At 47.7% G+C, this 16,700-nt stretch overlaps 1 protein-coding gene across 1 annotated transcript; it reads left to right on the top strand.

Annotated features, from left to right (window-relative positions):
- Positions 1-12,359: 12,359 nt before the first annotated feature.
- On the top strand, positions 12,360-15,184 carry FZD7 (frizzled class receptor 7). The gene is made up of 2 exons (XM_059820065.1): positions 12,360-14,584; positions 15,165-15,184. Exon 1 carries the CDS (start codon positions 12,360-12,362, stop codon positions 14,082-14,084), a length of 1,725 nt encoding a protein of 574 aa, XP_059676048.1. The 3' UTR covers positions 14,085-14,584; positions 15,165-15,184.
- The last annotated feature ends 1,516 nt before the right edge of the window (positions 15,185-16,700 follow it).

Genomic DNA, 16,700 nt, shown 5'->3' with positions numbered 1-16,700 from the left:
AAACAAGAGCCTGAATGGAAGAGCTGCTTTGTCAGAATATAAATATTTCCCTTCCCCTTTTATCTTTAATGTGGTGCGAGGAGCTTATTAAGGGGAAGTGCAGTTCTGTCCCTGGAGTCCATCCACATAACCATGTAGGGAGCTTGGTCCAACACAACCAGTGCAGCCACTCACACATAAACTCTTCTCTGCTGGAAACAAATGTAATGTACCAAGTAATAAAAGGGAAAGCGGGAACCCACAGTGGTCATTACAACTCTTATCTTGCCGGCCCTGGTGCTGCTTTACATTAATGGGCGGCAGTGCTGTCAGGGGCCCCGTCCAGGGAGCTCTGCTTTCCTTGGGTCTCAGCTGCAGCCTGGGCTGAACAAACCCTGCCCTCCTGGTGCCGCAATGGCTCTTTCACAGGGAGAACCAATGTGGCAGTCTATAATGAAGCCAAATTTTGGGTTTGGGTGAATAAAAAGGGGGAGTGTGTGAGAGCGTGTGTAAACAGGGAAATGCTGCCCTGCAAAAAGACCACGCTGTGCACTAAGTGCTGAGGAAGAAGCCCTTCCTTTTAACAATGGCTTGGCACAGACGTCCCCGCCGGCCAGGCTAGGCCTCACCTTCCCCCGGTGCCACGCTGAGTCCCGCCCGCAGAGAGGACAGTGAAGTATGAAGCAAAATTTTGTATTAATGGCTCCTCTCTCTCAGAGATCTGGTTTCCGATAATGACTTGGTTGCCCTTCCCAGCGCTGGCATCAGCACCTCTTTACCGGCCCTTCAAGATGTTCGACCATATGGCTGCACAAAGCTGCACCATCAGTCAAAGCCTCCAAGTCAGGAAGGGGGACAGTTTCAAATTGCTGCCAGCGGATCCTTTCCCACTATTTCCCTTGCCTGAGCTGTCATAGATACAGGTGTCAACCTGGCTCCTTTACTGCCTCGCTCTTTTCATCTACCTTTAAAAAAAAAAATAAAGAAAAAAAGGAGAGAGAGTGCAAAAAAGAAGAGCTTTGCATTTCCTCTACTCAGGCCTTAAATTGGAAAAATGAAGGGAATTCATTGTTGGTGCTTGCTGATTCCTCCACCCCTACTGTTGCACCACTGTGGCCCTTTGAGCATGACAAAATGAGCTCCCCAGGCTTGATTATGCAAGCCACTAATTCCTCCTACAGTCAAGGGGGTGCTTGGGCTCTGTGGCTATACAATTTGGGTTTACTCAGCTTTTGGTTTTGAGTCTGTTTATAAACACTTGACATTTTTGCATTAAAAATTGACCTGATTTTTCTTTTAACTGTATGCGCGTGAATAGGAAGAGACTGTCACATACAGGCTTTTTTTAAGTATTTTTCAGGAAAAAAATGTTGGGACGATGTACATCTTGGGTTTTCCCTTGTGATGCTTCCACATGAACCCCTATCCCAATTGTCATTTTTTCATCATGTTTGAAAAAGAGGTGACTTCAAATACTACCAGTAAATTGAATTTTCTTGGAAAAGTTTTCAACAAACAATTCTTTTCAAAAGTGATTTTGATAAAAATGTAGTGAAAAAATATGTACCTTCAAATCAATACTTTTAAAGATTGACAAAAGCAATAACAAAGTTTTATACCCTCATGCCAGTTCTGGGATTTTTTTTTAGCCAGCTCTGTTAGGAAACAAGCCCTCAGACCCTAGGGAATTCATCTAGCAAAATACCGCTTGTGCTGGCTCTCAGCTGCCCGGCTTCAGTTGCAGACTGCGAGCAGCTTCCCTGGGGTGGATCAGCACCTCTGAAGAAGCTCAGAAGCAGCCTGGGCCTCCTCCCCACCTGTGGTCCTGGTGGTGGGCACCCAGAATCTGAGAGCATCTTTTAAAGGGAGAGTCAGTCTTGCTTTAAAAAAACAAAAAACCAAGCAGCTTTAAGATATGCTTTTCAAGCAAATCTAATTTTTAGGTCTTCGATGTTACAAGCACAGCTGCTTTAGAAATACTTGGAGAACAGAGCCTTTCTCTGGCAAACTGTTGAGCAAATTTGGAAGCTGGTGAGTAGTTGTTACTCAGCTGCTCAGGTTGCTTCAGAGAGCCCAAACTTACCATATCTGCATAATATCTAGGGACCAACGCCTGTAGACTTTACTCACAAAGAACTGACCCTTGTGGTCAGGGAGCGCGCTGAGTCGCAGACACAGATGAAAATCAGATGGCTGCAGCAGCTCCCACCCTCTCACCCTGCCCTGCCGCTCTCCCGCAAGCAGCTGCCCCTTGCACAAGGATCTCTGGGCCAAAAGTAACATGGCTCGCCTTGGTTTGCAGCCCAGAGGAGGAAAGTAAGCCAGTGACAAATTTGAACTGCTCTAACACAGTGGGCAACCAGTTGCAGCAGTCCTAGAACAGCTTTGAGCGGAGCGCAGATGTCCTTGCCCTGGAGGCAGTGATCCCTGGCATGGGGCAGGGGGACCAGCTGGGGATGGTCACCACTTCAGCTGTCCCACTTTCCACAGGCTTTCATGAGTCAACACCCTTCTCTACCACAATGAGAATTTGCATGAATAAGATCTTGCTGGGCAGAAAATGCCTTTACTGTTATGTCTAGGAAAGCACCAAGGATCACACTGCAATTAGGTAATAATAATGATAATAATAAAAACACATTTCAGAGGCCGATTGCCTCCCTAACCAGGAGCCACTGGCATGATGCTGATTTCACCCAGAGATGGGGTTCTCCTTCAAATTCAGGTAAAACCAATTTATTTAAACCACCTCGCAAAATGCCCACAGGTTACTGATCTTAACAAAACGCTACCGACATCCATATACAGTTTCCAGGATTATTGCTCCTCCACCATTGCCAATGCACCATGTGGGGCAGTTTCTAAGATGCTACTGGAGGATTCGTTTGCTTTGCCCGGAAAGTCATTGTTTTAATATTAGATCTCATTTTCCTACATTATCCCCCACCACCTGCAACAGCCTTTACACAAATAAACCAGTAGGAGTTTGGCAAAGACACCAGCATTAACGTCTCTACTTCTGCAATTGCACTTTAATAGCTATCAGCAGCTGGAATTTCAGTTTTCACACCCCAGGCAAAACCCTGCACCTACAGCAGCACGGGGCTGGGAGGCAGGGTCAAACAGAGGAATGCCACCTATTGCGTTCCCAGCATCACTTCCTACACCACAGGTCTAGCCACACTGCTTGCTCCTTGCCACACCGGCGAGACCAGCCCCTGCCCGACTTGCACAACACCCCTGAGCGCGGTCAGAAACAGCATTGCGGGGCAGGCGCACGCCGCGGCCTTGCCGAGCCCAGTGCCTGCCTGCTCGCTCACATCAGAAAGTACACAGTAACCTGCCAGCGTTTATGATTTCCTTCAAAATCAGGTTTTTTTTTTTCTAAGAGTAACTTCTGCTCCAGGCAAAACCCTCAAACCTGTTCGTAAATAATCTTGAGTAGCACAAGCTTTGAACACTTTAGAGTCCTACGATATTTATGCTTTCAGAGATGTTTTGTATCCTTGTAATTTTAAAACACTGTTGTTTTTTAAGATGGCTCACGGATACTCCATTGCATTGTAGTATGGATCCCTGCCTCTTGAAAAATGCAGCATAAATATGAGCAAGTTCATCATTAAAACCACGGCTTTACTGTCGTGAAGCAGCTGACCAAAATATGGCTTTATGGCTAGCTATCAGGTCAATAAGTTACAATCATCAAAAGAAAATCATCTCATGCCAATAGCAAGGTTCTACAGAAGCCCCACAGCAAACGGCATCCAGTTGCGCTTACGTGAGAAAGCAAATGAGAAATAGAGAGTTAAAATTTGAGCTTGGGTGCTGCGTGTCTCCCCTTGAGGTGCTGAGAGTTTTCAGTTATTTCTGAACTCAAAGGGATGATCTGTGGGAGCAATGAGAGCAGGAGCTGCTATTTTTAGAAGTCAGGAGTGAAACAATGTACCACATCAAGCACATAAGAATTTGGCAGCAAATTAGGATTTGAGAGTTCCAAGTACCTTCCCCAGACTGTGCCTGTGGATTATAAAAGATCGTAACCATGTGTTAAGTCACAGACATTTCCTCAGCATTTTAACTCCTTTAAAAAAAAAAAAAAGAAAACAAAAACAAAGATTAAGAAAAAAAAATTAAATACAAATATACATCCATTCACAAAAAGAAGCTGAATCTCCATTGTTCTGAGGTCTAGCAACGAAAAGACATTGTAACCATGGTCCAGGCAAATGTAGGGGCTGCAAACACCATGTGATATTAGACTGAATTTAGAGCAGAATTACAGACGTTACTTTGAATTTCCCAGCTTTGGTAGGTGCAAACTGGACATACGATGTTATTTCTTTTTAGCCCATATGAGAAAATGTTACATGCAGCTGAAATCTGTTTCAGACAGCAGTGTTTCTTTAGCAGAATGGGATTTCTCTGATGCTTTGCTTTGCTCCGTATGCTTCTAATTATTGCTCAATTCAAACAGCTATTTCTGCACTGACTTGCAGGAATCTCAGAAGGCACCTTCTACGTAGGCAAGAAGCATAGCCCATAAATAATTTCAAAAAGTATTAAAGAGGGGAAGCTTCATAGCTTTTCATTCCAATCTGACTATGTGGTATTTAAATAAACCTCTGCGGCTTTCCAGTAACATAGTAGGAACTCCCAGGTGGTAGGGCTGGGGGAAGAGAAGGAGGAGAGCACTAAACATACTAATGCACATGTAATTAAGAAAATGGGCCCTCATTCCCGTCAGAGACTCCATGAGGAGGGAACTTATTCGAAGTGCTGCTTTCTGGTTCCCCTCCCTCCACCGAAGGAAATCGGATTACTATCTCTAGAACCATTCACAGTATCATTGGTCCCAGCTCCAGGCAAGTCCAGTCAATGCAGGCTGACACCGAGGTAGAAATTAAGTTTAGAAATGACTGGTCAAAAAAGGTAAAGAAGAGTGTGTAGTGCTGGTCCACAAACTTCACAGCCCCAGCTTCTCCAGAGAGCTGTCTGTAGGCATTGGCCTTAGCCCTCTGCCCCTTTTCCTTAACAAACAGCATTGCTTCATTGAAATGCACTTTGGGTCACCGCTGCTGGGGGCTCCTGTGGAAAGGGAAATTCTCCATACAGCAGCATCGCCCTGTTCCTGGGCCCATCTCCAGGGCTTGGGGGGATGCAGCAGGCAGTAGCCCCACACAGCAAACCTTCATGTGGCCTCAAAGCAGAGAACCACCTTGGCAAGTGGGTCTCCAGGGCATGATTGGTACCAAAGGAAGAAACAATTCTGTTTAAGAGTTCAACCGTAATTGTGGAGGACAAGGGTTAATTTGTGCAAGCCCATCGGGAGGAGGGAAAATAAAAGTAATTAAAATGTTTGTTTCTCTTTCCAATCCAATTTTGGAAGTGAAGTCGGTTAAGGAAATTTCACCCTAAACATAGGATGGTAGCAGTGATTGGTAATTTAAGCATTCATGGGAGGAGGAGAGAGGATTTTGTAAACAGAGGCTTAGGAATTCCTTAGCCTCTTTAGACATCTGGCAAATTCTGTATTGAATAACAGCTCTTCTTCCCTTGTTTTCTAAGCTTTGGAAACAACATATTTCTGGAGGCTGCACTCATCTTTAGTGAGTCTTAATCAAGCAAAGATAAACCATTTGTTTGAACATCAGGCAGTGGCTTCCTGCCAATATGATTGTTAGATGGCAGAACCATGTCCCAAGAGAGATAGCAATACTCCCATTATCCAAGGCATTTAAAATTAGTCTAATTATACTGCTAGCATATGTAATAGCAGGGGCTAAATGGTATAACGGGTCTTTTCCATCTCTTACTTTGGGCTAAATCCAGTTCTTCTTCCTACATAAACAGAGTTTGAAGCTTTGATGAGTATCCTGCTCTGTTTCCATTGAAGCAGGTGAAACCTTACCCATTAACTCAAACAGGACAAGTGCAAGCCTTCAGCCTGTGCATTAAAGAGGATTTAAGATACATTCTCAAATAGATGAGTCTATAGAAAGACAAAATTATAACAAGGCTGGACATAAATGACAAAAGACATAGCACAATGCATTTGACTATTGCATCCCTCACAATCTAAGGGTATCAACAAGAGAGTGATCAGAGCAACCAGTCACTATGTGCACACCAACCCTGGTGCTGGAAGCAAAACATAATTTAGAGTTCAAAAATATTGTGGCACCATCTGTAATGAGATGGGAAATTTATGCACAAACTTGAGAAACTCGGCTATTTTTCATTAAATTATTACATAACTCAGTCAGCCTTATGTTGCTAGAGCTGCATGCAGAAATGCTCCCAGATAAGAGATTGAAGTCACCTTACTGGCAGCTATGCAAATGGGACAGCTATATAGAATTCGCTGGCTGAAGGACGGAGAATTAGTTTTCTCTAGCTTTTCTGCAGACAGCTGGGCTTTGTAATTGTGCAGTTCTTTCAGGAAGGACCTAGAGATCAGGTGTTAGCACTTGTCTTTGGCCTCAGAAACTGAAGGGGGATTTACAGAAGGGGGAATCACACGGAAGGAACAAAATCACTGGGTTTTGGGGGAAAAAGGATGTCTAACAGAGACTCCAGATTAGGTCAAGGATCCATGGTGTGGAAGAGAGGTCTGGAGGAATATAGTTCTGGGAGGGGGAGCTTGAACCACAAAAAGACACTAGCCAAATTCCTGAAAAACATTCCGTGGTGGTGAGAGCAAGCAGGGAAGGGTATATTTATTTTTGTTTGGATCTATAATGCCTTTAGGGTTATAAAGCAAGGAGTATCTCTGCAAGAGACCTTGGCAGACCTGTGAGTCATTTTCACAGGCTCAGGATAAGCTGGAGCACCCATGAGGCTGGGACTCCTGCAGCATCCAATAGAAGGTGGCGGGCCCAGGGAGCCTGGGGCAGCTCCATCCCAAGCAGTTCTGCTCCAGGCGCTGCCCAGGCTGGTATGTTATATATGCCAGTGTATATGGAATTGCCCAAAATCAACTACAGGAGTCTGGGTAGCTTTGGAGCACCATGGCATGACAGAAGCACCTTTTGAGATTTAAAGGACCAGAAAGCAAGTTTGCATTTGCCTGTACTACATCCAGATTCTCAGAGCAGGATCTTCCCCACTGATGGAAAGGGAACAGCAGACACAAATGTCATCTTTTCCCACTCTTTCTGGAAGCTTCCCTTCTTCATACTGCGATATTACTGCACCCAGACAGAATGATGACAGGGCCTGGCTGATAATACTGCTGCCAGCAGAGCATTTGTCTTGTTAAAAAAGCACCTAACTTAAGAAAGTGAAATAGAGAGGGATTGCCTACATTTTATACCAAAGGGCCTCTGCAATCCTAAAACTGAAAGAAAGCATATTAAATTCACTTTAAAAAAATGGGAATTCAAAGTGTCATGCAAGGGTTAAAATGTAACTGATGTCCTCACTGAACTGCTGAGTGGGGATGAGCAGATCAACTTCAGGTTTTGTTTTCTTATTCATGGATTTGGGAGATGAAAGCCATCATCAGCCTGATAGCCCATCTTTGTGAATGTTTCCCAATGTTTTCTCCAATTTGATCATAAATGTGGAAGGCAGTGCTGCTTCCCTGTATCCTTTGGGATACTACTTCATAAGCTAATAATTATCTTACAAATCCAGGATGCAACCAGATTTTACCTCTCTCACTGTGGGAAACCACATCCCCTCCAGCAGCATCCCCTTCCTTTTGTCACCTGTGCCTCCCCATATGCTCTTTTCAATCAGTTTCTTATGTCTTCAATCTAATTTCAAATTAAGGCTCTATAGTGGGGGGCAGGGGCTTGCCTTCCCCACGCCCTGCCTGTACAATACCAGGTTCTCCTGCCTCGTTACAGAAAGGCTAGATTTCTCTGGTGAGCTCAGACAAGATGCAATTTAGAGTAATCTATCAGACTGATAGAAATGCAAGCAGATATAATACTATGAATTTATTTTATTTCTAATTATGCAAATCATTATGTAAAATAGGCAAATGCATCATTTCCCCCCAGGCTCCTGGCATTTCCCCACTAAGCTTTAGGGAGTGCAAATTTTGATGTTCTTAGCTCAATAGCCTGCCTGATCATGTAAGACTATATGTAAGTATGCTTCAAAATGTTGAGGTTAAAAGTGTCATGGAAGTTATTTACTAAACGTAACTGGGACTAGTCTCACAATTCAGGCAGTTGCATTGGGGGCGTTGGCAGTGCCGGTTAGCAGGATGGCCGGTAAGGCCCAGCAAGTTTCTGCAAGCGGGTGGAAGGAGAAGGGGGAAGCGATGGCCTTTGTTCTTCTGAGGGCAAGGAGGACTGGAAGGCTTGCAACAAGTAATCTGAAAATGTTCACCCTCGGGCACCCAAAATAAGTGGTGGGGTGGGGAAGGGGTGTTTTGTTTTGATTTCCCTCCCCCCATGGGAAGAGTTCTCTATCAGATGGGATAGGAAAGAAGGAAAATTATATTGGCACCATTTAAGGAGGCTTTAAAACAGCAGGAAAAGACATCATGTAGGGATGCCTCTCCTCACTCTGACTTAGTTTGGAAGTTGAACTGGGTTTATTTTTAAATGTGTAAAAAGACAGATAATTGTTTGTTCCTAACAATTCCTCCCTATGCATGGTAGTCTAGTCAGATAGCTTCAGAGTTGGTACCAATACCTGAGACTGTAAATTTATTCTGGTATCTTGGACTTGCCAGGACTTTGCTTGTGAAGGTTTATTGCTGACAGACCATGCAGCATACTCAGAACACTACCTGTTTGGAGATTTTTGGAGAAAACCTTTTGAACTGCTACGTGGTTACAATAGACAATTTCTCAGATGCTGCAGTCTTGCGCAGCACATTTGTTCTGGGTGGCTGATAACTGGCTAAGGGAGGCTGCCTGTGCTTACGTGCTGATGACAATCCCTCCTGTTGTGAAGAAATTTAAGTAATTTTACAGGCTAACACTTGTGAATTTAGATTGAGGTAGAAACAGGAGACGAGCGTAAGTTTGCTGCCTTTTGAAATGTGGCTGATGCTGCTTACAAAGGTTCTGGATGCTTTGGGGTAACCTGAGTTCCAGAATCCTGGATTTTGCTGTTGCCTTTCTCTTTTCTTTTTTTTTTTAATTGTCCCCTGAAAGCTGTCAGGATGTCCTAGACTGACTTAGCAGCCCAGGATTTTCTTAGGCCACACGCTGCTGTTTTGAGACTGCCAGTGCCTCTCTCAGTGATTGTGTCGCATCTCCCAGTGGGTCTACATAAGAAAACCCCCTCCCTGGAATTCGGTAACATGCCCAAGAGACTTTCTTCCTTCATCTTAATAAATCCTGTTGCACATTCCTGCCATCTGGGATGGCCTAGCAGCATCCTTCCATGTGGTAAGTTTACTCTCTTCTTATCTCCCTAAGAAATAATCTAGAATACAGCTTTCCTTCCTTCTTCCTTTCTGCCTACTCTTTAACTCCTCTTTTTTCTTTTGCTTCACTTTGATTCTACATTATGTTCAACGTAAGTGTAATGGAGTCACACAGCTTTTATAGCATGTACCAGAGCTCCCAGTCGTCTTTTCATTCATACCATGGTTCGGAGGAATGATGCTAACAAATGGGACGAGTAGAAAACAGGGGGAACTACTGATGCCATCTGCCCTGCCTTGTAAATAAATATCCAGTTAAAGCCTTGCCACTTGATTTGACATTCCTTATTCTGAATAGTTTCTGTCACTGTCTCCCTATTGCTGAAAGATATTTTCTTGCAATACCATTTTACTAGCTCTGGACTTGTCTCTTGACGTACAGAAATCAGAATGAGTGATGCATGGGGCAGAAAGTTTGCCGTTACTTTACTTTCTCTGCATTGTCGTTGCCTGCCAGTGAAACATCTCCTTTCATCCAACATTTTTCATAGTGAATATCACAAAAGGCTTTGCAGATGAAGTCAGTCATATAAGTTAAAGCAAAAAATAGAGGCTTTAAGGTGATTATTAGATAGGTGACTCAAAGGCTCATGGAGTGTTACAGAAAGATGGGATGGGAAAAAAACCCCAACAACTGGAAATAATAATCTTTTTGAAGGTTACTAACAGGCAAAGCACAAACAATAGAGTAGAAAAGTTCATGTAAGTTTGTACCATGGGAGGTTATTTACGTGAAGAGTATCACAAAAACTTGCTTAGTCACTAGATGTAGAAAAGTAAGGAATTCGGATAACAAGCCTTAACAAACTGAAAAACTGAAGTTCCTCTAAGGCACTCTCAAACAGCTGTAACTGAGACTGAAGAAAAGACTTATTTCTTTTCCAGAAGCAACTGTTGCAGCCATGAGTAGCTACTGCTGCCCGCACATATTTTTGAGAGCACAATATTAATTTTAAGAACACATCCACTTTTAGAGGAGTAAATTTATTTTAGTAAGTCTGTTTATAACTGTCAACTTCTCTTAACAAATGTAACAAAAGCTGCAGCTCCATGGTCTTACTGGCATGAGGACACATTGTTCACGAGCAGGAGAGGATATGGGAAACATTTGTCCAACAATTGCTGTTGGAGTTCCCTGAGCCAAACCCTGTTCTCCTGAACTGCCCTGGAGGACGGTACAGATTGGTGTATTTGTTTAGTCACTAATAGGAGCACAATCCTGAGTAAAGGAGTAAAAATAAGCATTTGGATAGTACAGTTCAGAGGACCTCTGTCCTCAAAGGGACAGATAGGGTGGGTTGAATAATATTTGGACCTAGCCTGCATTTGACCACAGGCTCTCATAGGCCAGCGTGAAGGAAAAGCAAGCGCTGTTGCAGGGCTTTTGAGCACACCCTTTCTGTGCTTTGGAGGACAAGCTCTGCCTGCACGTTCTAGAGGCCGGATGGTTCCAGCAACCCGTGTTTTGGCGGTGCACCTCAAAACACAGCTATGCTGCAAACCCCGCACTTCTGGCATTAGCAAATGTGTGTTGGTCTAGGTCTAGATCTGCTCAGCATCGCCTGGCAGGCCAGTAACAGCCCTCTCCCGACCTATGCCGTTTTCTCTCTTGCAGACAGGCTGGGTGCTTCCACAGAGGAACCGCCGCTTTTTTACAGCCTTTTCGAATCTCTTAAGGGGTTGCAGCAGCGCAGATGGGGATTTAAAATTTCTCCTCTTTGCATAGGTAACACTGACCGTTTCAAAAAAGCTGCCTTCCCACAGCTAAAGCTTAGACCTGCATGAATAAAGCGTTTATTCTGCCAGCAAAAAGCAGCAGTCATGCTGCGATAACAAATCAAACCCCCCCACGCTGGAGGAAGTGATGGCGCACAGACACGAACACCCCGACAACGCAATCAGCTCATTCGGCAAACGTACCCGGGCGCTGCTTTTTACTTCCCCCCCCCCCCTTTTTTTTTCTTCTTTTTTAATAACTCTGGGCACAGGCAGCTGTTTGCATTTTCAAAGCCTGCTCAGAAAGCAGCCAGTTAATTTTAGTTTGCTCGGGCCACCCTGAGCGAGCTGGCTGAGCTCCCCCCTCCCGTCCCGGCTCTGCCCTGCAGCGCGGGGGGGTGGGGGGCCCCGGGGGGGTGGGGGGCCCCGGGGGGGCCCCTCCCGCCCCCGCCCCGGCGGGGCTGGGAAAAAGTTGTTCGCAACTTTTTTTTTCTCCCGGCGCGGGCTCCGCCCCCTCCCGACGGCCCCCGCCCCGCCCCCTGCGCGGCGATTGGCGGGCGGGCTTTGCGAGGCCCCGCCCCCGGAGCGGTTTGTGAATGGGGCCGGCGGCGGGGGCGGGGCCCCGCGGCGCGCCCGCGCGTATATGTGTCTTTTTTTGTGCCGGCGCGGCCGCGGGCCGGGCGGTGTTGGCGGGGCCGCGGGCGGAGCAGACCGAAGCGGGAGGCGCACGGCTGTGTCGGACGCACAGCCCGCAGCGGCGCCCGTCGGGAGCAGAGCCCAGCCGAGCCGCGGGGAGGATCGCGCAGTAATTGGATTTTAAAAGTTATTTAAGTCCTGGAGTAAAATACACGGCTCAGCCGAGCGCGGTAATAATCCGTTTAGCCGTAACCTAAATCCTCGGCGCCGGGGCCGCGCAGCCGGGCGAGGAGCAGAGCCTCCGCCGAGCCGCCGCCGCGGGACCCTGCGCGGAGCTGGCCAGAGCTGTCGCTGGGCTTCGCGCGCGTCTGCTGTCTCGCCTCCGCCTTCTCCGGCGGGAGCAGCTCCGGAAACTTTCGCCGAGGGAAGCGCCGCCGCCGCGTTGCGAGCGCCGACCCGCCGGAGCCGAGGAAGAAAGTCGTGGAGGTCCGGCGCGGAGCCGCGCTCCTCCCGCCGCCGCGCTCCTGCCCCGCGGAAGGGGCCCCGCCGCCCTCCGGGCGCTGATGCCCCTGGGGCGCCGCGCCGCCCGGCTCTGAAGGACTCCCCGCGGCTCCCCGGGCCCCTAGCCGCCCCGGCAATGCGGGCCGAAGGAGGTGGAGGCGGCGGAGCGGCCGCCGCCGGCTGCCTCTTGCTGGGCCTGGCCGCGCTGCTGGCCGCCCTGCTGGGGACCCCCGCGGGCGCGGCGGCGCAGCAGTACCACGGTGAGAAGGGCATCTCCGTGCCGGACCACGGCTTCTGCCAGCCCATCTCCATCCCGCTCTGCACGGATATCGCCTACAACCAGACCATCCTGCCCAACCTGCTGGGCCACACCAACCAGGAGGACGCAGGGCTGGAGGTGCACCAGTTCTACCCGCTGGTCAAGGTGCAGTGCTCGGCCGAGCTCAAGTTCTTCCTCTGCTCCATGTACGCGCCGGTGTGCACCGTGCTGGAGCAGGCCATCCCGCCCTGCCGCTCCCTCTGCGAGCGGGCCCGCCAGGGCTGCGAGGCCCTCATGAACAAGTTCGGCTTCCAGTGGCCAGAGCGGCTCCGCTGCGAGAACTTCCCCGTCCACGGCGCAGGCGAGATCTGCGTGGGCCAGAACACGTCGGACGCCCCACCGGGGCCTGGTGGTGCAGCAGGCCGCGGGGCCACTGCCCACCCTACGGCTGGCTACCTCCCTGACTTCCTTACCCCCCCGCAGCCCCCCTCCGGTTTCTCCTTCTCCTGCCCCCGGCAGCTCAAAGTGCCCCCTTACTTGGGCTACCGGTTCCTGGGGGAGCGGGACTGCGGGGCCCCCTGTGAGCCAGCCCGGCCCAACGGGCTCATGTACTTCAAGGAGGCAGAGGTGCGATTTGCCCGGCTGTGGGTGGGCGTGTGGTCTGTGCTCTGCTGCGCCTCCACTCTCTTCACCGTGCTCACCTACCTGGTGGACATGCGCCGTTTCAGCTACCCGGAGCGGCCCATAATCTTCCTCTCGGGCTGCTACTTCATGGTGGCAGTGGCCTACGCGGCAGGTTTCTTGCTGGAGGAGCGGGTAGTGTGTCTGGAGCGCTTCTCTGAGGACGGCTATCGCACTGTGGCCCAAGGCACCAAGAAAGAAGGCTGCACCATCCTCTTCATGATCCTCTACTTCTTTGGCATGGCCAGCTCCATCTGGTGGGTCATCCTCTCCCTCACCTGGTTCCTGGCTGCTGGCATGAAGTGGGGCCACGAGGCCATTGAGGCCAACTCCCAGTATTTCCACTTGGCTGCCTGGGCTGTGCCCGCTGTCAAAACCATCACCATCTTGGCCATGGGGCAGGTGGATGGGGATGTACTCAGTGGGGTGTGTTACGTAGGTATCTACAGCGTGGACTCATTGCGGGGCTTTGTGCTGGCGCCCCTGTTTGTGTACCTCTTCATTGGCACTTCCTTCTTGCTTGCTGGCTTCGTGTCCTTGTTTCGCATCCGCACCATCATGAAGCATGATGGCACCAAGACAGAGAAACTGGAGAAGCTGATGGTGCGCATTGGCGTCTTCAGTGTCCTCTACACAGTGCCTGCCACCATTGTCCTGGCATGTTACTTCTACGAACAGGCCTTCCGTGGCACCTGGGAGAAGACATGGCTCCTCCAGACCTGCAAAACCTATGCCGTGCCCTGTCCCAGCCACTTTGCCCCTATGAGCCCGGACTTCACAGTCTTCATGATCAAGTACCTCATGACCATGATTGTTGGGATCACAACTGGCTTCTGGATCTGGTCTGGCAAAACCCTTCAGTCCTGGCGACGCTTCTACCATAGACTCAGCACCGGCAGCAAAGGGGAGACGGCGGTATGAGACCCCCCCCTGCCCCCTCTGGCACACACATGCATGCATGCACACACGCAAAGGAGAGGGATACTCAGAAGAGGAAGACAATTGCTCCCTGAAAAGGGAGGAAGGGAGGCTTTTCCAAACTTTTTCTTCCTCCCAGAGGGTTTGGAAAAAAAAAAAAAATTATGTCAAGGATCAGATGGACTGCGTCCAGTGGTGCTTATGCCCAGCTAAGTGGAAAAGCACGGAAAAGAGGCCACTGGTAGGATGGGAGAGTCCTTCACCTGCAAGAAGTCCCCTTATCTCTCTCTCCCACTACCCCTGTGCAGGAAAAAACCCAACCCAACTGAAACCATCCTGCCTGGCTTTGGACGAGAGGGAGGGGAAGCCAGATCTGTTGAGCAGTCCCTGCCAAGAAGTAGCCAAACCCCCTCTGAATTTCTGGGGTCAAACTGCAGTGCAGGCAGGGTAACTCCCGAGCCTGATCTTGCTGCCTGCTCCTTCCAGCTCGGCGGAGCAATCACGTGAGTACTGCACAACCAGCTACAGCCCAGATCGTGTGCTGGTGAGATGCCTCTGTTCTGTCAGCTCACAAGTTCCTTTTTACCTCAGTGAGACTTGTTTTAATTGTTTTAAAGTGAAAATTCGGCCCTCGGCCTGTTCTTGCTGCTGTAGGGAAGGAGGGGGTTGCTATTCCACACCCTGAAAAGAAATGACTTGTTGCTTTTCAGCAGAAGGCTTTTCCCCCTTGCCTTTGTTCTAGGAGACAAAGGGGGAAACAAAAGTGTTTTCTGTGTAGAAAGGCATAAGCATGGGATCGGTTTTTATGGGCAAACTAACATAAAGAAGCCGTTGAGGTTCACCCTTGGATGTGGGGAGCTTGCAGAAATAAACATTCCTTTTATGAAAAAAGGAGAAGGCAGGATGTTTTCCTACCGTTCAATATGGGTCAGCTTTTCTAAGCTGAAGGAAACGCAAGACTTAGAGGGCAAGAAGAGTGTAACTGAGAGCACCTGCCAGAGCAAGAGCCATTAAAATATGTAATGTAAAGATATGGTATTTTTCTGTCCTTCCTGTAAACCTGCTTTCTCTCCTGCTTTGCAGTGAGCTCACTGCAGGTAAAGTCAATACACAGCGGCTTCTGGGGGCAGGAGGAATCCTTTCGGCTCACAATGGACCCTTTGCCTGCTCCTCAGGTTCCCTGAACTGCATGGCAATGAATGACTCCTGGTGCAGGAGGGGGTTGGGGCTGGGGTTTAAAAGCAAGCAGGTACCACAAGTGAGGAGCTTTCTCATTTCAGCTAAAATACAGCTGGTTAAGTTTCCAGTGATCACGTCTTGGAAGGAAAGAAATTCAAAAATTAATCATCAAATGCATTGTTTTCTTTTTGAAATGTGACAGATTTCTCTATTCTGAAATTTTTATGTTCACTTGTTCATATTTTATTTTTTGTGTACTACTTACCTTTGTATTCACTGAAGGGTTGTTTTTATAAGTATATGTGTGTGTATATTCTTGCCTAAGGACAAAATAGGAAATTCTGGATTTTTAGCAAGTCTCCACCCTATAGCTGCTCTTCATTTTTTTTGGGGGGGAAAGTGTCTGGAATGAAACTTAAGAAGAAAAAACTTGTTCAGGGTGAGGGGGCAGACTGCTGCAGTTTAAGGGCATACCAGTAGTCTGGGCATGAGGAATGGGCCCGTCAGCCAAATCCTTCAGTAGATCTGATCTCAGACTTGCAGGGCTTGGGTTTTTGTCTTTTATAACGTGCACGTGGAAGAAAAAGGAAAAAAAAAACCAAACATGTAAGACAAGTGCAGTATGTATATTTTGTAAATCTCATTTTTGTAAGAAAATATGTATTTATGTTTTTACTTGATTTTTTTGAAGGTCTGTATGAGGCCCTGCTTCATCCCATGTACAGATCACTAAATAAATAATTTTTAATACAAGGGCTCCAATGAAGTTCTTTCAGTGTTTGAACACTAGCAGGTTATAAAAGGGGGGGCAGCTATGTGAGTGGTATCTTCCCCCCCCACCCTGCCCCCAGCCTTGCTGTGGGAGATGCAAGAGACTTGGGAGAATACACTGTGAATATACTGACCAGAAACTCAGCTGTGACTTGAAACTGGCCTGAATGCGGGTTCCTCACAATAGAAGATCACATTTTGAGACTCTCAAACGTTTGCCCTCACTTGAGGTACTTGCATCCTAGCCAAGTTTTCTTCCAGGCTCTGCCTCTTGCAGAGGGCAAGCTGATAAACCAGTTTCCTTATCTAGAAAATAAGGATAATGCTCTCTTCCCATTCCAAAGGGACTTTGGGAACGGGAGGGTGCCATAAGGGCTGTAAATTAAATCCTCACTTTGACAGGTAGGGTGTTTTAGGGAAATACTAAGGACTAGGTCCTTTTCAATAGCTTTCAAAGGGCAGTGTTTTGAACTGGCTTTTTTCTCCCCCAGCACCTTTGCTATCTCCATTTTTCTTCAGGTGAATTTTACTTTAATCTTAATAGCTAGCCCCAAGCCTACATTCTTTCTTATCAGAGTCATCTGAAAGCTGATAGCTTCAATGGAATGGTCTATTTTGTTTCATTTTTTTAACTGAAATGAATGTTTAGATCTCAAGCTGTGTTGCTAC

This window comes from Gavia stellata, chromosome 8, assembly GCF_030936135.1.
Source record: "Gavia stellata isolate bGavSte3 chromosome 8, bGavSte3.hap2, whole genome shotgun sequence".
In the NCBI taxonomy this organism is placed as follows: domain Eukaryota; kingdom Metazoa; phylum Chordata; class Aves; order Gaviiformes; family Gaviidae; genus Gavia; species Gavia stellata.
This window is presented reverse-complemented; position numbering and strand designations above follow the sequence as displayed.

What these genes read in the sequence shown, in the direction of transcription:
- FZD7 (XM_059820065.1), top strand. Translation starts at nt 12,360, where the DNA reads ATGCGGGCCGAAGGAGGTGGAGGCGGCGGAGCGGCCGCCGCCGGCTGC.